Source organism: Andrographis paniculata, unplaced genomic scaffold (genome assembly GCF_009805555.1).
Source record: "Andrographis paniculata isolate CXL003 unplaced genomic scaffold, ASM980555v1 Contig52END, whole genome shotgun sequence".
In the NCBI taxonomy this organism is placed as follows: Eukaryota; Viridiplantae; Streptophyta; class Magnoliopsida; order Lamiales; family Acanthaceae; genus Andrographis; species Andrographis paniculata.
Window position 1 is genome coordinate 7,673,863 of NW_026137587.1, and position 22,550 is coordinate 7,696,412.

Here is a 22,550-nt window from a genome sequence, read left to right on the forward strand (position 1 = left end):
GTGGAAATGAGATCTGGGGTTCTTAAAGCCTTAGAAAGATATTACCCAATTTTGTTGAGTATGTGAAGCAGGTAACCAAAAAAGAAGACTCCATTGGATTCATCATCCTAAATATTGTAGAAGTAGGTGTATACATTAGCCTTGCCTTGTGCAGTCTCTCAGTCATGTACATATTGATGATGTTTAGGTCAGAAGTTGGTTAATAACTGTAATCAGACGATGACGAAGACGACAATGATCTTAAACTACCTGCATCCGAGACCCTATTTACATTCCTAACTTGCCCTCCCCCGCTCAACTGATTTCCTTCCTCGAAATCCCTGTCGGTGATGAATCCATCGACGTAGAAATCACCCTCTTGTTCCTGTTCCCGTTCCTCCTCCTCGCCATCACCTTCAGCTTCATCATTGTCATCTACATCAGTCCCGGCTTTATAATTATCCGATCCACCAGCTAAGTGTGCGAACTTTTCATTCCTCTCGCCACAATAATCCATCGAGAGGTCATCGTATTCATCTCCCGATGCTTGACTGTTGTCCTCATAAAATTCTGATCTTTCAGAACTGCTCCCATTTTTAGCCTCTGCCACTTCTGCAGGTGTTTCGTCCATATTCCATTCCTCTTGCCCGATGTCCGGTGCATTATCAAAACTAGAGCCCTTTGCGCCACTTTGTGCCGCAATATTCTTACCTGCCCTTCCCTCGGCGGGCTTCTGCCGTGATCTAATTGAACGGCGACCTTTCCTACGACCACCTTGCCCACGTGGTCGACCTTTCCACCCCGGAAGCTCTCCAAATTTATTGCTCGACGTAGTTCCATGAGCTGATTCGTCGTAGGAATTGATGGATTTTCTCGCTGATTTTCCTCCACGAGCGCGAGTGGGACCTCTTGGACGTCCTCGCCCTCGTTTCACATTGGCTTGCACAGATAATAAATCAACCCAATCACCTTGGGGCGTGTTATCTGTCACACCGCCAATCGCATCATGACTTGGTCGAAGCCTCTGCGCAAGTAAAAACAGACAATGGCCTCAGTTAGAAGCAGAAAAGTTGTGTAGAAGTATTGGTTTTATGAAATATGAGCAAGAAAAAATGCTTACAGAAGATTTTCCAGCTTCATTGGCATCTTGTCGAGTGTCTTTTTGACGAAGTGTGTAATAGATAGACGAATCAAGCTCCATGAGCCGGAGAGCCACAGCTGATGTGGTCGTAGGTATCCATGGAATCACGACATCTTTAGTGAAACCTAACATTTCAGCAGTGGTCTCGTAATTGTCTGATATGAAGTCCCTTTTGACGCTGTTTTCCAACATCGTCAAAATCTGGCCACCGATGGACACAAATGTCAATACATATGTAATACACACTTCGAGACATGACTACCAATGAAATATTTATGATATGTATGGAGATTTGGCAAAGAAGGGTACTTTTACTACACAATGGCACTATAAGCCTAGCCTATCTTATATTAACAATATAAGATAGTAACAAGTTATTGAACAGGCTCGTGTACACGGTAACCAACGTATATAACCAAAACAAGAATAAGAAAAGAAAGATACCCGAAGGAGCTCTTCAGCTGTTGATGCCCTATGCAACTCCATGCCCCAAGATCTTCTGCACTCGTCGGACCAAACACATTCGAAAGCTTCGTAAGGAATGGAGGCCTACAAATCAAGAAATACTTGCAGCATAAATACCGAGTGAATTAAATGGAAAAGTCGATGGAACAAAAGATGCAGGGAAGTATCTTTTTTGTCAAGAAACATGAATTAAATCTCTAGGGACATTCTCAAACCTCAACCATGGCCAATTGAGCTTTCAGCAATCTAAACCTCGGGGAAAGAGAAAGGTTCATTGTGATTTGATCGGGCTCTTCGCTCAGTTTCCCATTGCATCGAGAAACATGTTGTGAAAAGTCAAAACTTCCATCAGAAGTACTATAAGTCCTATGACAAAATGGACAGTGGCTGTCGTCACAAGTAAACAGGTCGCGACACCAATTGCAAATTTCCAACAGCAATTGGCATCTCAATCTACCCGATTTTACGGCATTCAATCTATTGGAATCAAAGCATTCATCCCACATCCACCTCTCGGCATCTTTGTACCTATTGACGTGCTCATTTTCCCCTCTGACATTGACCACAAAGGAATACGATGCCGTAATATCTGGTGAAGTCATATATGGCTTCTGTGTGTCATTGCCGAGCTGCTTTTCAGGCTTGGGTCTCAGTGGCAGAAATCCCTTATCCTTTTGATCGTCATGTAGCTGTTCACGAAGTTTGTACGAGTTTTTTCTAGCAGCTTCTTTGAAAGATACCTCTATCCTTTGCAACATCAAATGTAAATGATACTCTCTAACTCCACGGATATCCAAAGAAGACGTTAGAGTGTCAAAATCCTGCACGCAGCATAAAGGGAACACCTCAACTACATTTTTTCATATATATTCATGGCCAAACAAGCGATGTCGGCAATAGGGGTGGTTTTAGTAACACATATAGCTACTATAAAATTTTAACGGTTAGAACAATATTAAAAATATTATCTCAGAACTAAGTAAAAGCATTCGATCATAGATGCAGGTGCCTTAGCAATTTAAAATGAAATGAAATGGAAATTACCTCTTCAGAATCAATAAGCCTCCAACCACCATTGCACAGTTCAACAAATATTCTGCCGGTACCTGGATCATTTCGCGATGGAGATGTAATGAATTGCCAATATCGATTTCGTCTGCGATCAAGCCCAAGAGGCAATGACCTGTACACACACATCTCCTCTGCCTGGTGACCAATCAAAGCCTTCAGCACTGACCGTGACTTTTCAGAATTATATGCAGATTGCTGGACTAACAAGTTATCAGATCCCACAGAAAATTCCTGCACTAGACGAGTCTTCTCACTGCCGTCATTACAGCAGCTTTGCTCATTCTGTTGCTCATTTAAGTCCACCATCTGGAGTGCATGACTCGATGATGATAAAGAATTTTTTATGTCACAATTAAGTGTATTTTGCTTGTCCTCGAAGGTGCCAAAGGACGGGTGTTCAGTTCGATCAAATGCAGCAGATGAATGATGCAATTTCAAAGCATTCTCCTCTTTTATACGCCTCTTGTCGAGCTTTGCCTCTGCCCACATTTGCTTCTTTAACGCATTTGCAGCTTCTAGGCGTTCCTGAAAAATTATTTCCATCAGCCAATTTACAAACTATGAGATCAAAAAGTAACATGGATACTTTAGGAATTCCAGAATACCTCTAAAACCACGCGCATGCTATTTCCTTCATTCACGATACTGATCAACGCAACAAGAATATTTAGCCGCTCTTCAATGCTAAGATCAGGATACTCTCCTTCAGTAAGTCCCTGAACCCATGGTTCTCCCAATCCACATTCATTTATTACATTATCTTCTTGATCAGTAAAACCAATCCGGGTATCGATCCCTGTATTTCCCTCATATGGATCGCCAGAAGTTCCATTACATTCCATGTTACTTACAGAAGGCTTAAAACTGATACTTGGAGTTTCAACTACCTCATTGTAGGAATTCACCTTTCCATATGCCGAGCAACTTTGATTTTCAGTTCTTCCTTCACTAGAATGAGAATCTTCCTTATTTTTTGTGATAACATCCATGTCATCAACATCAGGGGTTATGTGACCTACGGACTGCTTCAAAATGTTATTTGGGGTTTCAGGGTTATCCACCGGGTTTTCTATAAACTCATTGCAGGAGTTATCCTTTCCATGCATGGAGAAGTTTTGATCTTCGATTCTCTGCTCACTAGAATGAGTATCTTCGTTAAGTTTTGCAATAGCATCCAAGTCATCAACATCAGGATCGTCAGCAGTATCACTTTCAGAGTCTTGATCTCTTTCAGCGTCCTCCTTTTCAGCATCTTCTGTTTCCCCATCTAAATTTGCATTTTGATATATTCGAATCTTTTCCCTGGCGGAAGAGAGTACTGCATCAGCATCACCTGAGTCCTTCCTGTAAGGAGAGCGTACACAATATGTTGATGGAGCTGTTCTCTCGAAGAGCTTTGTATCCCTTGACAAAGCAGCAGAAATGGATGCTTCTGGCGTCTTACTTGTAGTGAGATCCCGAAGTCCAGATTTCTTCCAAGAAGTGATAAATGACTGTCAGTATCAGGGTGGCAAAAACAGGCAATGGATTTACATGGTAAAATTACCTGAATCTTGTGAGCAACATCTAAAATCGAAAGTCCCCTACTTCCCTCCAACGAAAGAACATGAAATGCTGCATACTTGACTGTTCCAGGGGTCAAACGATGCCGGGATCTCCGGGGATTTGATAAACCCCTTTCTTGCATTATAACAACTGCATTCTCTGCTGCTGCTCCACTTCTCAATCTGGATACAGCGTCTTTACCATCATCACTCTGCCATTTAGAATACATTCAGTTATACGAAATTTTCTGTAAATGGGCAATATTACTAAGACATGATGATAGTACTCTATCGAAGCTATAGCTAGAAGAATTGATGAATTGCTTTTCCTTTACTTCCAGCTAGTTCATCATATGTTTACATCAGATCACCGCTAGACTAGAGAAAAAAGAAAAAAAACTTTTAAGGTGAATCATAATAATCATGAAATGTCTTGAATGGAATTTTTACAAATTAACAACAGTGGCATAAGCTGAAGATTCTTGTTTTTTGTTTGTTTGTTTTTTCCCGTAAGCGAACATTTCACAAAATGGAATCTCAAGGAGATAATATGTGCTCTACTAGATTCTCCATTTCAAAAAGATTCACATATACACATGCATAAAAACTCGTATTTGTGGATCACTTTATCACATGAAACTTGGAAAACTAAAACAAAGCAAATATGTATTAACCACCCGTGCCTCATGATCATCGTGAAGATATGGTTTCCCATCATTCGGCTTCTTCAATTTTGGCCCAAAACCTGCAGCTAGAGAAATCTGCCGCAAAACTTCAGGCCAAGTTAAAGGAGTGAGGTGGCTCTTCCAACTAGCCAAGTCAAATCCCCAAGCATGTGCCTGTTATGAGATACAAGGTTGAGTGACTCACTCACAATCAATTAAAATCTATCGTACAGATCCCAGCACGTGAATAAGCAGATACCCCTGCAACAATTTGTAGATGGCCACCCCCAGGTAAAGCTACCAAGTTTTGATTTGCTGCCAATGCAGTATTTGGTGTTCTAGCAACATCTTCAATGTCTTTTAAGATGGATCTCAGAAGAGCTATATGGATCTCTCCAAGCAACCTTGGATCCTGCAAACATGGATATTTGCTCAACAGTTCCAAAAATATCAAAAGGTAACCTCATGATAGAATTGACGAAGCAGAACATCTAAAACTTACACAATCATGCAATGCTTGAGTGAACTCATCCAGAGTGAAAGGCCACAGATCAAGAACATCGGAAAAGGTAATTAAAAATCTCCAAACCTACACAAGGTCATGCTCTTAGAAATAACTCTACATTAATAAATAAGATACTGCTGTAATTAAATTAAATTCTAAACTAATCCTAAGTTAGCATTCTGGGTGCAACAAACTTGTTCAACTTGGAAAAACACAGGAGCAGAGTTGTTGATCACTTTCTGATTACACATAAATATATTTTTAATTACCAACCAGAAATTTCAAACAATGTAGGGATAGTTTTAATCCACACCACAAGTGGATGCAGAGTTGAGCATGTAAGACATGCTAAATTGAGACAAAATGCAATTAATAACAATACAGAGGTGAGATATAAAGATAGGACATCATCTCATTGGTACTAGATATTACATTAACGATTGAAAATACAAGAATCAATTCCAGAGGGGCAAATTATCTCACCATAAGAAGATTACCGACATTCTCCTCCGAATTATTCCATGGCTCTACACCAAATGGACTCTTCAAGTTCACAGACTTTTGTGGAAACTCTGGAAGTTTATCTGAAGAAAGAAAGATGTCGGGTATTAAATAATAAAAATAGAAAGGAAGTCCAGGAATGATATGCTACTGCTGATGTGGAACTCTTTACAGAATTGAACTAAAACCCACTGAAGATTAAAGATGATGAATAAATTTCGGCTATGACTAATACCTTTAAACGAGTCAAGATTCTGTAAAGCATCACTGTCAAGTGCTGAAACTGATGATAAACCCTTAGTTAAAGCTGCAATCTCCATAAGCTCCAATCGCTCATCATCTATCAATTCCATTGATTCCTTAGCAATTCTTCGAGCAACTGCCCTTTCATTAGCTGCTTTAAGCCTTGCAGCTACCTTCTCCTTGCGCAGTTCTTCTTTAAGCCTCATCTTCTCTGCCTGCAAAACAAGAACGGAGGACAATTAACTGCTAACTATACTCACTATAGAGATAAAAATACATGATAAATTAACAAGTGTGAGGACTAACTTTAATATACTCCTTCTGAAGGAATTTCTCTCTTCGTTCCATTTCACGTCTTTGCTCCCTTTGGTATCTTTCCTCCTCACGTTGCTTTTCACGTAATATTCTTTCCTCTTCCCTCCGCCTTTCACGATCTTGCCTCTCCATTTCCTTTCTCAGCTGTTCTTCTCTCTATAGAAGATAAATGAGAAAAAGATTGCATAACCTTCTCATCTGGAGATATCTTGCAGAAAAAAAGAACATGAGGTAAATAAATTAGAACCTTAAGCATTACCTTTCTTCTCAGCATATCTTGTTTTTCCAGCTCTTTCCTGATCCTTTTCTCGTGAGCTTCCACTTCCTTGGCTATTCTAGCCTCTTCAGACTGCAAAAAATTAACGCAAGAACTTCAGAAATCATGGCTCACTTGCTTCAAATCAAATGAGTTGCTTCTGATTTGAGCATCTTGCTAAAAAGGCTCAGCATAGGGATTAAGTTATCTGAATAATATGGGTGATATATAACAATTTCTTCCACGAAAATGATAGAAGCACCTTGCGCTTCTTTTCTAGCCTCTCTTGATCGTTAACAGTTCGTCGCTCTTTTGTAACAGACAGATTGTTCATTCCATTCACCAAGTGAGCGTTATAATGAGTCTCAATGCCGACACTTGCCAAGGGTGTTGCTCCTGGAATAAACTCAACCTCTCCATGAGCTGGGGACGATCGGTGACTTTGCCTTCCATGCTGTGTCAAAAGACTTACGCTCGGCATCTGACTATGGACACTATATCCAGAGGGTACTGGTTCATTGCTCTGCGTTACAGATCTTCCGGTTGGCAACGAAACTCGAGTATTATGGATATCAATTTGTGAACCATAATAATGAGGTGGTACGGCCTTTCCGTAGGCATCATTTCTTACAGATGGCTTCTCTGGGAGAAATTGATATTCGTGGAGAGCCTTTGAACCACCCTGCAATGTCAAATTCAACAAGACTCATTTTGATCAAACTAGAGAGAGAGAAAGAGAGAGATTAGTTAAAAAAACAGAAGGTTTTTCAAACCTAACATTTTCAAACTTACACAAAGCAGTTAATTGACATAGAGAAAAGATAATGGACAAAGTGCCAGTAGATGGGCTATCGATTATTTTCTTTTCCTTGTTCAGAATTTTAGATACCACATTAGATAAGCATATTTCCCACAGCAAAAAGGGTTAGTATGTTCTGAATTGCAACTATTCTGCAGTCATTACATAACACTTTGAACTATGAAAACAACTTTTTAGAAAACAAGCTTTAAGTGGGAATGGAACATTGAGTTAGCATCATCTCTGTAATCTGGAAAATGCTATGTTTGTGATTTGTGAATAGATAAATAAACATTCATGTCAAATTTAGAGTTCAAGGCATCAAAATGTTACAATTATGTCATTTAGAAAATTACTTAAATGAGTGGTTGAAAAAATCATCCAATCAGCAAGCTATTCACAGGGACCTCAAAAGTTAAAAGGTTTTCAAGAGACTCACCGTGCTCGACTTACTATCAGACCTCTCATATGATTGGCCCTCATAGGAACGCCCAACTGCATTCTGTTGGTTTGAGGGAACTGTTACATATGAAAAATTTTCAGGGTGAATTGTGGAATTTTACAAAAAGCAAATATACAGATAACATGGGGTTCAAACTTGATTGCATACAACATATCCGATAAACAGAAAAGAAGAGACATTATGAACCTATACCCATGACATAGTACATGGAACCACATATAAATTCATTTAAAGCAAAACATGCTTTTGGTGTTTTCCATGAATTCACATCAAATGTCGAAACTTATGCAACTCCATGTATCAGACATCTGTAAGAGTTCAATGTTTTGAATCCCATACTTTATTCGAACTTATCTCCAATAATACTAAACATTAACCACTTTGTTTTGAGGAGAGTGACAAAGAAAACCTAAACTGCAAAAACAATCATTTCTATATTTCTACATTCTACAAAACAATTATACATTAATTTTATATAATGCTCTTGAGATAAAGCTAGTCAGATGAAACTTTGACATTTGTCGATTGCATGTGTCGAGCAACATGACTATCCCTCCATGTGTGTACGATTCACTGTAAGGTATAAAACAATCTCTCCTTGCTTGGTTTGACAGATTAATGTTATTATATATGAGTTTGGATTTATTAAATGGGAATCAAAACACACTTAAACATCTATTCCAACATTTCCAAACCAATTATTTGGGGCGGCTTATATATTTTCTTGGCATTGAGGTTGCTTTGTTGGGCAAGGGGATTCTTATCTCATGATGCAAATATGCATTGGATATCTTAGAAGAAGCAGGCATGGATATCAACTCGAAAATTCTTTCGGAACAGGGAATGCATCTTGCAGGAATTGGTTACCTGAAATAATTAGTTGGTAAGCTTAATTAACTTATTATATCAAATACCCTGATGTTTTCTATGTTGTCGGCTTTGTTAGTCAGTTTTTTTATTCTCCACATAGCACTCATTGGGATGCCGTGATTTGCATTTTATCATATGTGAAAGATCCTCTGGTCAAGGTTTATTATATATGAATTAAGTTCACACGCAACGTGTTTGATATATACAGATGTTGATTGGTAAGATCACCTTCTGACAAGTAGTCTCCATTCGGATATTGCATATTCATTGTATCTATTTTGGAAGAGTAAGAAGTAAAGTTTTGTAATTCGATCTTGTGCTATAATGTGTTTGTATTCCAAAGATGAAGTTATTTTGTGATTATAAAGCTGTAATACATATTGTTTCTGACCTAGTATTCCACGAGTGCACAAAATATCAAGATCGATTGATACTTTATTTGAAAAAAGATGTTATTTGGGTGTATTACCTCTATTTATGTATCGTACAATGATCAATTTGGATAAATCCTCACAACATTTATTTAGAGCTCCTAGTCTCGACTCTCGAGTATTTATATGACAAGCTTGGTGCACGTGACTAAAGTCTGACAAACCTAATACTAAGGCCTAATTCCCATACATATCTAGTTTGTTCCAAATTTGCCTATCTATGTTTGATTCTCCTAAATAGCTATTTTCAACACACTATAAAAGATCCTCCAACATATTAGTTTTCCAACTAACAAGCCATCGACAAAGCTTTATCTCCCACTTCTAAAACCCATGATTCCAAACGCTAAAATCCTGAATAAAGCCTATTTTCAAGATCCTAAAAGTAAGAATATTTCTCGCCAATATCCGGTAATCTTTTGACAAAAAAAAAAAAAAGTTCATTCCTAAACATTCCCTAGCAAATACTCATGCACTATGATGAAAGTAAAGCTAAAATGCTATCAAAACAATAGTCAGTGTCTTCAACTAGAAAATTTCAAACTTTTTTGCTCGAAAATTTAAGACGAGCCAATCATAAACTCCTATTTGTTAAGACACTAGATATTAACCATTATTCAAAATAGACATAATAATAGCTTCCCAATCGAAAAACTAGGGTTTTACCTGGTTAGTTGCACGACTCACAAAAAGAAAATTTTACTAGCATAACATAACAAAAAGGAGAATAATACTTTGAGCGAAGAGATATACCGATTGGTGCCCCAAATGCACCGGGTGGCAAAGGATCAAACTCCATTCCTAGAATCGGCCCATCCTCCCTCAATGACTCTCCCAACTGGGCTTCAACAAAAGTAATTGCCCTTTGCTCGGATATAGCAAGAGGCGGCTCATAGAACCTCCTGATGGCCGGTGATTCCGTCGATATCCTCGGCACAGCAGTCCCAACTTTATGAGCTACTCTTGGCGGCGGCGGTGGGGGCGGAGGCTGCTGCGGCTGGATATCCACACTCCCAAACAAACCTAAACCACCTCGATCCTTTGGTGCTGCCGCGGCATTATTATCAACTACTGTTTGATTTGCATTTCCGGAAGAGGTCCCTTCCACAGCACATGGTGAAACACTCTTCTTTGGCTTCTTCTCTGGCGGTGCCTTCCGGTCTTTCAATCTCCGGTGGCAAAACCACATTTGCAGCTGCCGATCAGAGAGCCCTAACTTGACAGAAAGCTCCGCTCGCAATGACTCGGAAGGATACGTTTCCACTGCACAGAAATCACAAAAATCCCCACCATTACATTCATCACAATGCAGCTGTATGAAATTAACAATCTTTTTGCGCTTAAACCCTAGTAAATTAAAAAATTAACTAAAAAAAATATATTAAAAAAATTAAATTAAATTAAATCTCAAGGGCAACTTAAGAGAGAGAGATGAAACTCACCAGCATAAGTTTTCTCCAGAAGCTCCAACTGTGAAGGAGTCTTCATTCTGCGCTTGACCTTGGGTTCTCCTTCCGCAACGTTCTTCTTCTCCATCTCCACAGCACCTCCACCGCCGCCATCAGCGTCGCCAGATCCGTCGACTTCCATTGGACAGGCAACTCAAAAGTCCCCCCAAGAAATAAAACCAATCAGTCAATCAGCAATCGACAATCAACAAAGGCTTGGCGGAGGGTTGAAACAGATCACTAATCCAAACCCAACCCCATTAACAAGGAAACAAAGAATCCCAAGAGCCAGCCCCCAAATTTTAGGGTTTGCAGGAAGCAGCAGCCCACACCCACCATGAGTAATCGAAAAGCAAAAGTCTTTCTCAAGATAATAATCTATTGGGCGTTGGAACTCAAACCCAAATACACAACAGCCGAGTTTGACAAAAAGATGTGCGGTGAAGATTCACCGAATGCCGATATTAAATATGTGTATATATATATATTAATTAATAGTGCAGGAAGGAAGAGCTGCTGCATAGCAGACCATACCCGTATCAGAACCAAAAGCGAAAACAAAAACAAAAACAATAATACAAATAATTTGGATACTATTAATGATGATAATAATAATAACAGTTTGGTTTTGAGGATAAAGGCAAGAAAGAAAGAAAGAAGAAATAAAAAAGAGCAGTTGTCGTACGGGTAAGAATTCAAAGAGAAAAGACCAACAGGAATGAATACACAACACACGAACCCCAAATCAAAACAACAACAATAGTAATAATAATAATTATAATTCATGTTTCTCTTTCTAATCCTACTGCCCATCACTCTCTCTCTCTCTCTCTCTATCTTTGTTTCTTTGATTTTCGAAGAAAATAAATTGTGGGTTGGGTCGCTCTTTTCATCGAATGTGATGCTGTAAATGCATATATGTGTATATCTAAAAAAAAAAAAATCTAAGGAGGAAAATCCATTCGAGAGAGAGAGAGAGAGAGAGAGAGAGAGCACAGTACACGATGCGAGCTGAAGTTAACGCGTGTGTGTTAGTCAAAGGGAAATGGGTTTTCTTGCTTTTTTATCCTCTGGAGGATTTATTAAAAAATCCGAGGGTTTGATCCACGAATGAATTTCTGGATGGGTGGTTTCGGGGTTTTCTGCTTTTTCTTCCTTTCTCTCTCTTCTTCTTGTTCTTCTTTTCTCTCTCTAGACTGGTTCGATGATCTGGGTCGGATCGACATTTATGTTTGAGTTTATGTTTTTTGTTCGACGGGTTTGATCGACGGAGTTTGTGCTGCACGCGTACGAATTGAATGGTTGAGATTAAAATCGATGAATGCGTGTATGACACGCGCTACTAGAAACGGGTAGAGTGTGTGGTATGACTGTACCTCAGCTTCTGGTGGGCTGGGCCCACTTACACGAACAGCATATCGTATTATGTTTGTTATTTTCAAATCCACTCTATATTTAAATTTGTATATATTTTTAGTTTGTTATTAGGTAAAATATTTCCAAAACATAATTAAATACTATTTATTTTCAGATAAATTAATATTTCTAGGATAATTATATATCTTTTATTATATAATAAAAACAAATTAAAATAGACAATTAGTATTATAAGGTATACATTATTAGATTGAACTAAAATGTTTGTTGATTTTGTAGTTTGAATAGACACCATTTATACAGTGAAATTTCATTATCATATTGGGTTGGCTTACAATTCAGGGCTTAATTATTCATAATAAGTACTTGATCCAATAAATATTATTTTTGGGGTTAATAAATAGTATGAATTTTTTAAAATAATAATAATTCAAATATATATATTGTTATGTTAGATGTGATTTTAAAAATAGTAAATTTTATATAAATATTGAAATTCTTTCTATTTCATTTTTATTGGATAATTGTTTTATTAATTTTCTTCGACTTTCGATAACAAGTCCGGTAAAAAATATAGAAATAAAAATCCAATCTTTTAAAATTGAATTGTATAGAGCTAACAGTTGATTTTTCGATTATCGAAATGTGAAGTTTCCTCTTACCAAATATTTAATCTAAATGTATTCTTACAAATTGATACAATTGTTTTATTAATATAACTCTAATATAACACGGCCCGGCTAACATGACTTGTTATGTCATCGTATTTGTATACATATGATTCACATCATCGAAACTATTTCAACTTTAATAATACCAAATTAATTCACGCTATAAATGCACGGCGGAGCGAAATTTATATATTTTCTTTACATTTGGTATCGTTCTACCAAATTTCTTGACGAAGAACAACTCAATTGGTATCATTGTATTGCTTTATATGAAAGAATATATTAATGATGAATTAGGCATAGCCATTTAATGTAAGCCTAACGATGGCCACTGTTAATTCATTATCTACAATCCTACAAAATTTAGCCAAATTCAAATTCCTTAAAAAATTAAACAAGAAAAATTAAGTGTAAGTACTATTAGCCACTTTAATTTAAAGAGCATAGTAGTCTATAAACATGTCATTTTAATAAAGTGGTTAAAGTGTATTTATTAAAAGTTCCAATTTTTTTTTTAAAAAACTACATTATTTTCCTTTATAATTTTAAAATTATGTAAAACTCCTACATGCTGTAAAGAACATTGCATAAATAATATCTTCTTCTGAGATTTATGTACAAAAATATTGAAAATGTGAAAAAGTCTCGTGTAATTTTTATAAAATTTTATATAAAAAATTTCAAAATATACTATGCCTAATAATAATTATTTGCTAATTAAACTACGCAAATGACAATTTAACCGTAGTGCTATATAGAAATGATCTTGATAGTACTATTTGTTAATTTATTAATAGGCAATAATAATAATAATTAATCAATTATTTTTTTAGAGTTTGATTTTTAACTTTTTTTTTAAGTATGCAATTCCCGCGATTTTTAATAAAAAGTATTTTAAAATTAAATATTTTTTTCATAAAATATTATATTCGTTTGCTTATTTTAATAAAATACAACAAACTATAATACTACCTCATTCCCACATCTGCTACACTGTAGACACGGTATTTTAGGAGGGATATAATTAGTAGATAATTAAGAATATATTAGTGAAAATAATTATTCTATAATATAAATAATTATAAATTAAGATTAAGATAACTAATTAGTTTAATTAAAATTTAAAAAATAAAATAAAATTAAAAAGTTTAAAATGAAATTAAAGTTTGTAATTATTTTCCAAAAAAGAAAAGTGACATGCTATATGGGACGGACAGAAACAGCAACATGGACATGGTATGTGGGACGGAGGGAGTATAACACATCCATGAATAGGTGGGAGATTGCTTTTAATATTTTGTAGGTTGCCAAACTCCCTAGTCTAATGCCATAGCTAAGCTTGAAGGTCCATCTTGTATAAATGATATTACCATATAAGCATGCCTCGACGAAGTTCATATGAATTCAAAACCTTTAGGAAGCACAACCAATGTTGATAAGAGGAGCCACATTACTAACATTGAATAATGTTGGCGTCAATTATAACAATCGTTTATCTTATCCCAAAATTTCACATTATCGAGTTGAACATGCCAACAATATAGTAGCTCGGAGACATTTAGGATGGTGTTCTATTAAAGCCATCAAAGTGGAGAAGAGAGAGACGGATTTAGAGGCACATCATCTTGTAAGTGATTACAAGCAATACTTAAAGAACTTGGGCGATGATCCTTATTCTTACAAGGAGAGATTCATCGTGAGGTTCCACGAGGTTGGAATCAATGGAGCTCTAAAGATCCAATCTATTGCCAACTTCTTGCAGGTATGTTAAAGATACATATGAATATTATAGTTTCGTAATATTAGTAGATGATCATTACATTTGAAATTTTGATTTTTTTTTTCTATTTATCTTAAATGTTTGAAAGTAACAAATCTCGTTGAAGTTTATACAAAAATGACATAATAAAATTTTTATTATAGATTTAAATCGCAATACAATTAGTTCATTAACAATGCAATTTAAAATGGTGGAGGGTTTGTTTATTTGGTAATTTTTTTTTTTTTTATTATTTTTTTTTATGTGAGAACTTGCAACGGTTACTTTTTAAGTGCGCTTTGGTAAATCATCCGTCGAACATAATAGTCTGCGAACTAGATTCGACCAGACAAGTCATACTAGACGTCATGTGTGACGAGACAAAACTTAAAGGCGTCGGACTTTTGATTTTTTTTTTTTTTTATAATAGGGATAAATGGTATTTTTTAGGATAAAATTATAATTTTATAACGTAAGAATTATAGATTAAGTTTTTTTTTTTTTTTTAGTAAAATCACCTGAATAAATAGAACAATATATATATATATATATATCAGAATGCCCTGCTTTTAAAGATAAATCTTCAACAAATATATATTTCATGAATTTGTTTTCAAATCCTTCTAACATGTTGTGCTCTAAGAATGTTTTTATGGACAAAGCCTTTGAATAAAGGATTATATCATAATTGGATTCAAACTAAGTGTTTTTTTTTTTTTTAAAAAAAAATGAACTCTATATTATCAATAAGACATCACTAGATATTAAAATACACAATTGAAAATTTTTTGAGTTGATGAAATTGGTATATAAAATAACTAAATCAATGATATATGTATAAGATAATTCTCATTAATATTATAAATCAAAATTTATAGTAAATTGTTCATATAAATAATCATAATGTAAATTTCTTGATTCTAAATGATTCCAATATTTATAATGTAGGAAGTTGGGTGTAACCACTTTCTAAGCAAAGGATACACAACTAAAGACGGATTTTCGACTACGCATTCCATGAGAGAACACGATCTCATATGGGTGACTTCGCGCATGCACATAGAGATCTCTAAATACCCAACATGGTAAATTGTCGATGGTTTCAACTTTGACTTATAAAAGTATTTTTGGGTCGAACATACATTTTTTAAAAAAGATAAATTACAAATAGCTTGTGTAGAGAATGAAAATATAAATGTGGATATGATACCCATGGAATATAATTCATACTAATGTAATTCTACAATTGTAATAATACAAGAATGATTTCGTAAATTTATTTAACTTAGGATTCTTTTCTAGGAAATATGAGAATTGCTTAGTAATAGCAAGTTATATTTTAGTGCCTTTAAGTTTACTTTTGTTTGTAATGTTTGTATATATACATTTTTTTTTATGGTTGTGGAACAAAGAACAATTGTGTGCAATTCATAGGAATGATGTAATCGAGATAGAGACATGGTTCCAAGGCGAAGGAAGCCGTAACATGAGGCGCGATTGGACGATAACCGATTGTACCACAGGCGAAGTCATCGGAAGGGTTACAAGGTGAGAACCCATATTAATTACTAGAAAATACCTATTGCCAAAATTATGATTATAAATAATAGATATATGAACAAATCCTCGTCTTTGAACAAAAGTTATATTGCTTAAAATTACGAGGTACGAATACTAAACAGTCTAATTGATTGCAGCTCTATACATAATAGTGTCATTATTTAAATCAAACATATATTAGAGCATGTGTATTACTAAGTTTAATTTATACATATATAATGATCTTAAGACATTCGACATAAAATTTGTTCTTAGTAAATGGCTACTATTAAACCAAAAGACTCGAAGGCTTCAAAAAGCTCCGGAAGCCCTTCTCAAGGAAATTGTTGAACACTCTTCAGAACAACCAAGGTAAGATCAATTATTTTATTCATGTTTTAAATAATTGGACATGAAGAAGTTGTTGATTTCAATGTTGTAACTTCACTTATTTTATGAGAGCACAGATTTGCGTTTCCTCCGGGGAATAATAATGTCCTCAAGAAAATCGAAAGATTTGATGAACCAACTCAATATACCAAGTTGAGGTTAATGGTAAAAATTGCATGCATATATCATATAGAAGCTTAATATAATAAGTTAGGTAGTATTTTGAAGTGAAATTGGTTTTACGAGTTATATAAATTGACATTTATTTAAAGTTATTTAAATTTTTTTAAGTTATCTATTTTTTTTTTTCTTGTAGAATATTGTCATCATTTTTTTTTTAACAGTTTAAATACATAACATATTTTTATCGGAACCCTCTAAGCTAGCTTCATTTATCTTTGTAGCCTAGACGTGCTGATTTGGACATGAACCAACATGTCAACAATGCGACTTACATTGGATGGATCCTAGAGGTTAGTAATCGAGCAACAATATATATATATACTTTTAGAATATTTGAATTTATGCATTAATATTTTTACAAAGTATCACATTAAATATTTTTATTTTTCTAATTTTTCTAATTTTTTTTTTTCAAAACTATATATATTTTATCTAAACTGAGCTTCGACTTTGTTTTAAATTTTTCTAAATACAATGCAATTTCCCTTGTAACAAGGTTTAATTATTTGCATATTTTAGTAAAATATGCGACATTTGTAGATTTATAAGTCTATCTTTTGTTGTTTTTGAAAAAAAAATTCAAAAAAAATTCACAAATTGCAAAGTTTTTTTTTTTTTTTATGTGTAGTAGATTATTATTATTAATTTTTATTTTTTATTTTTTATTTTTTATTTTTCATTTATATATATAACAAGGTTATTGCAATGAAATTGCTACTAATATAGATTTTTTTAAAAAGAAATCGGAATCGCTACTAATATAGATTTATTTGTCGACAGAGTGTGCCTCATCATGTACACGTAACTCACGAGCTTTCGAGTTTGACTTTAGATTATAAGCGCGAATGCGGATATAGTGACATTATTGATTCTTTCACAAGCTATGAACAAACGGCATATAAAGAATCCAACAAGAACGAGCAAGAGGAAACAATAGCAACTCAATCCATTCCATCTTCAAAAGATCGCGAAATTGATGACCTTCAATTTCGACATATGTTAAAATTATCGGAGAATAGTTTAGAGACAAATAGGGGCAAAACTAAATGGAGAAAAATAAAATCCATCAAAACTATTAATTAGTTTGTCAAATTACCTTTGTCTATAATTTAAAAAAGCGAAAAAATAATATGTTTAATTATTTAAGAAAGATTTATTTTAGTGATGTAAAAATACATTTATATATAATATTAATTTTAGTCTCATAATTTATGAAGATTTAATCTATCTGTAGTCAAATAAATTTATTTGCATCTTGTATCACAAATTTTCATATTTGACAAAAAATAATTATACACTAATACTAAAATACAGTTAATTTTTACTTAAATTACAAATATACCACTACATATTCAATTATTATATAAAAATAAAAAATATCAAAATTTCTTATCTACTTCCACTAATTAGTAAAATAATATTATTTTTAATTTACTACAAAGCCTCAAATGATCATTTCGAAAGAGACTGAAGAAGTATTATATTATTTCTATTACAATAAAAAAATTATACTTCCCGGTCATCCTGTAACTAAGTATTCGTTTACTTGGTCTTGTTATATTTGAATATTAATTATAATATCAAAATATATTATAAATTAAAAAAAATTGACAAAAAAAAATACCTATTAGATTATAATAATAATATAACTATATTTTTTACAAAAATTATACAAATATAATAAATAGTAAATAAATATAGTATTATTATTATTATTGGATAGATATAGAATATTTTACATATTTTTAAATAATCAATTATAATAATTTATTCTTATCTTATAAAATTTCATATTCGAAGTACATTTGGCCGATAGGGTGGGAGCATTTATTTTATTATAAACAATTATATTAAAATTAAAAATAAAAATAAAACAAAACTTACGTGATATAGATGATGTATATATATATATTTAGATTTAATTATTTAGTACATAAAACCGCCTATTCTTCTCCTTTTTTATTTCCGTATACGCAAAAGTCCAAAGGGCCGAAACTTCGACCTCGCCTTTCGCCTCCTCTTCCTCCTCCTCCTTGCAACAGTGGCTAACGGCGGTGCGTCTCGTGGTTGCGGCGGCGGCGGCGGAACAGGTGGATGGCAAGAAGCAACAAATACACCTCCATCAATCTCAACGATGTCTTCGAGAAAAAGCTGAATAACAATTCCAACAAACAATCCACCACCACCAACAATTCCTCCGCCAAATCGTTCCCCAATCAGAGCAAGACCGTCCTCTCCAACTCCCGCATCCATGGCCACATGCTTGTTTTGACCCGACCCACCCCCAAGCCCATATCCGTTCCCCAGAAGCCCCAAGACAAGAGCCCCTCCGTCGTTCCTGCTGCGTCGGCGCCGGATCAATCCAAAGGCGGCGTTCCCGAGCCGGTTTCGATTTCTCTCCGTCCACAGGGACGAACCGGGTCTGGTCCAGCACTTGCTTCCTCTCCCTTGCCGTCTCCCGTATCGCCTTTGCCTCCGCCGCCCGTGAAGTCCGATCGCTTTGTTCCGCCGCATCTGAGGCCAGGGTTTGTGGGGAAAGAGGAGAAGCCTGGATCCGATTTGGGGAAGGGTGGGGCAGGTAGTTTTAAGGGTAAGCCAGAGGTCAGGCCGCCGCATCGTTCCGGTCCCCATCACGGCTTGGATCCGATTGAGAGAAGGCCCAAGTCCGGCGGTGGGTATGAGCACCTGACGGATCTGAATCGCCCTGGCTCGAGTGGAACCCGGCCCAGCTCTAGTGGATGATGGTATGATCCCTTTTCTTCATCTTCGTCTTCGTCTTCATCTTCATGTATATATATATATATATATATGTTCGTATGTCTTGTTTTGGATGATCTTGCTCCGTATTACTTTTCTTTAGTTTCTTGGATTTGGAAAAATGTTCAATTTTTTTGCTTTGCTCATTAATGGCCATTAGATGCAATGTGTTTTATTCGATTAAAGCTTTGAAATATGTCTTGCTGGTGGTAGTTTTTATGGGTGAGGCTATTGGATAGTTTGCCATCGAGGTATGGGAGATGAGATGTTTGAGGATGGTGGTTCATGTTCTTTCCCTTTTTCATATTTGTTTGATTATGCTTGTGACGATTGATTCGCAGTTAAGTAGTTGGAAAAGACAAAATCTTGACATGGTTTGTAACGTATTTCGGCTATATTTAAAAGTTTGTTGGTTGAAAATATTGGAAATGAACGGAGCTGAGTATGTCATACTGAACTTAAATGGGATATGAAAGCAGTGAGTTGCAGATAGGTTATTCTAGAATATTTAATTGCTTTGTCGTATTATCAGAACAATAGCTCATGATTTTATTCTTCGCTAATGGCTTGCTTCGCTATGATTAAAAGATTATGAACATTTAGTTTAAGCTGTCTTGTGTTTTGTTTATGTACTTATAAACATTAAAAAAATCACATTTGGTGGGCTAGCGGCGGTAATTTCCACTGAATTTATTAAACGATCCAGAACACAGATATCTTCCTAAACATTTTGCTTGTTTTCTTGTTCTTGTCCGGTATCTTTTGGCTACAGGAGAGGGGATGACAATTTGAAAGTTAATTCTCAAATTTATTCTGTACTGGTTCTATGACACCAACTGACTAGAATAAAAGTCTTGGAAAATGTCACGTATTAAGTGTTGGAACAATCTGCTTGAAAATACAATTAAGCGGATAAAGATCACTTTATATGCTGTATGTGATGATGTTTGATTGTGTTCTAACTTGAGACAAAAGTGATCTTTCTGTGTGAGCATCTCAGAAATTTTTTTAGTAACTTAGCTTTTTGTTAGGAATTAGCAACTTTTCTCTGATGCCAAGTGACTGGGGCATATTTGATTGATATCCACAGTGTTCGTCTAGATGAGGCATTACCATTAGTTAGTGTGACATACTAGCTTGGTTTGTCCAGCCACTGCCCCCTTTACATTTTCTTCAATTTGATTATATAATTTTTATGTCGAAGATGCTAATATAATCTAAATTGGATTCTTATCTTCCCTTTTCAATGGCTCAAATGAACCAGCAAGTTTTGGATATAATGCTGGTTTTTGATGCGTGGAGTTATATTGCACCAGTGCCATTCTTCGGAAAGATGGAAGTAGAATCTACACAAAAAGAGATTAAAATACTTCATAGAAATGAAAGAAAGACATGTTTAGATAATTAATTATTTGAGATGGACCAAGCCACGGTAATATATGTGTTTATGTGTGTATATATGTATATACCAGCTGGTTAATAGAAGATATAATTATTGAATTTTGAGCATTTATGTTGAATATTTTAATAATTCTGATACTATTGGAAGCTGTTTTGAAGCGCCATTTCATACAAAGTAGAGCAGTACCAATTTTTGTTGATGTATATATTAAAGAATGATTGTCCTTTGCTTCTTTTATTGCTTAGATCACATTGAGAATGAATTTTAAGTCATATGTACACTTCCTCTGTCATGTAAAAATATGCTTATACTTTTTGGCACGAGTTTTAATATAGATGTGTATTAATTGGTACTTTTTGTTTTTTATAGCTAAAAAGGTAGATATGATTTTTTACTAAAACGAGAACAATAACATTTTAAACATAAATTTGGATGATAGATGGAGTATGGTATAATTGTTGAATTGGTGGAATTTATAAATTTTAGCCATTGCCTGTTACAAGAAATGGCTTCAAAGGGCATTTTTTCATTCACCATTAGCTCTGTGTTGGATATAAAGCTACAGTTACTACTGTGTAGAGCTTTCGTTTATTTATAATAAGCTATTGAGATATTTAGACGTGGCGATGTAAAAAAAGCAATAATGCTAACAGCCATTCTCTGTGTAGAATACAGCTCAATTTTGAATTATTTATGAGTACTCATGAATATATGAATGCATGTGTGTGAAGTGCAGGTAATAATTTGTCCTTTTTGTTTACTTAATCCTTCAGTTTTACCTTCTTTCGATAGCTATACCTCTGTGTTTTTCTATGTATTGATGCATGCTCACCATACTAATTTATTAAAATGCTTTAAGGATAGTAGACATTGTTGTTGGTTACTTACTATAGCGCAAAAGACTTTAGCATGCCATAGTGTTTGGTGCATGCCGTAGCATGCCTTGTTGAAGTTGTAAAAGCTTTCAATAAATAAAATATATTAATAGATGCTGTAGAAACTATTTAAATATTACAAATGATTAAGTTATGGATAGTATGCAACTCTTAATATTTCATATTCGCACTTGTTTCATGAACATGGACTTATTTTGTTTAAACCAAATCAATAGTGCAGTTCAAAAAACTCCGCCTACTTGGTGGGCAAATTATTTTTAGCTTTTTTGATTAAGTTCATAGTTGCCACTTACATTATGGTTTTTAAATATCTGATATGTTGCTTGTCTCAACATGTCTACGTCAGCATTCGACCAGTCTGACCTCCTTCATTGACGAACACAGAAGCACTCTCTAACTCCATCTGTCGGCCGGTGTTATCAATCTTCTGGTGAAGCTTGGTCCCTTGCTCTAAACTGCTGCGACATTGAACCTCAAATTAGTGTTGTTTTAGAACGCTGGATTCCTATCGACCAACAGGAAATGGATTGTTCTAAAAGCAGCGCAGCATTAGTGGTTATTCTCTAGGTTTTTGAGGCCTGATGAGCCGCAGCTGATAAACATTACCTTGTTTTCTTGTTGTTTCAAAGCTTTATTAATAAAGGAGACGATGATGACTGGTGGCTGTAGGATATACTTGTCTGATCTGTTGTCTTGTTGCTACTCTTGTAAAACTATGTTGGGAAGAAGTGCTGTCGAAGAGTCTCGGCCCTCAGGAACCTTCTTGTATTTGATATTTGGATATGAATCTCTGTGTGCCTGTCGATTGCGTGCTTGTTTCTTTTTACTCGTTCGAGAAATTCCTACTTCTCAATAGCTTGATATTTGGGATACACTGGCA

The 22,550-nt window shown here is 35.0% G+C and overlaps 2 protein-coding genes across 4 annotated transcripts; one reads left to right on the forward strand and one right to left on the reverse strand.

Annotated features, from left to right (window-relative positions):
• Nucleotides 1–72: 72 nt before the first annotated feature.
• LOC127254770 (homeobox-DDT domain protein RLT2-like) lies at nt 73–11,821 on the reverse strand. 2 transcript variants are annotated; one of them, XM_051280043.1, is made up of 18 exons: nt 10,691–11,821; nt 10,002–10,511; nt 7,924–8,003; nt 6,948–7,367; nt 6,689–6,778; nt 6,421–6,585; nt 6,107–6,329; nt 5,854–5,954; nt 5,368–5,454; nt 5,125–5,277; nt 4,878–5,039; nt 4,203–4,412; nt 3,262–4,128; nt 2,630–3,181; nt 1,801–2,406; nt 1,565–1,669; nt 1,100–1,321; nt 73–1,003 (listed from the first exon to the last, which is right to left on the reverse strand). In XM_051280043.1, the coding sequence occupies exons 1-18, from the start codon at nt 10,836–10,838 to the stop codon at nt 200–202; spliced, it is 5,505 nt and encodes a 1,834-aa protein (XP_051136000.1). In that variant the 5' UTR covers nt 10,839–11,821; the 3' UTR covers nt 73–199. The 2 variants fall into 2 exon arrangements, with proteins under 2 accessions (XP_051136000.1, XP_051136002.1); XM_051280045.1 differs by having other exon boundaries at nt 4,884–5,039; nt 10,691–11,819.
• A 6,739-nt stretch (nt 11,822–18,560) lies between these two features.
• LOC127254213 (uncharacterized) lies at nt 18,561–22,473 on the forward strand. 2 transcript variants are annotated; one of them, XM_051279184.1, is made up of 2 exons: nt 18,561–19,359; nt 22,055–22,473. In XM_051279184.1, the coding sequence occupies exon 1, from the start codon at nt 18,710–18,712 to the stop codon at nt 19,355–19,357; it is 648 nt and encodes a 215-aa protein (XP_051135141.1). In that variant the 5' UTR covers nt 18,561–18,709; the 3' UTR covers nt 19,358–19,359; nt 22,055–22,473. The 2 variants fall into 2 exon arrangements, with proteins under 2 accessions (XP_051135141.1, XP_051135140.1); XM_051279183.1 differs by having other exon boundaries at nt 18,565–19,359; nt 22,017–22,473.
• Nucleotides 22,474–22,550: the final 77 nt, after the last annotated feature.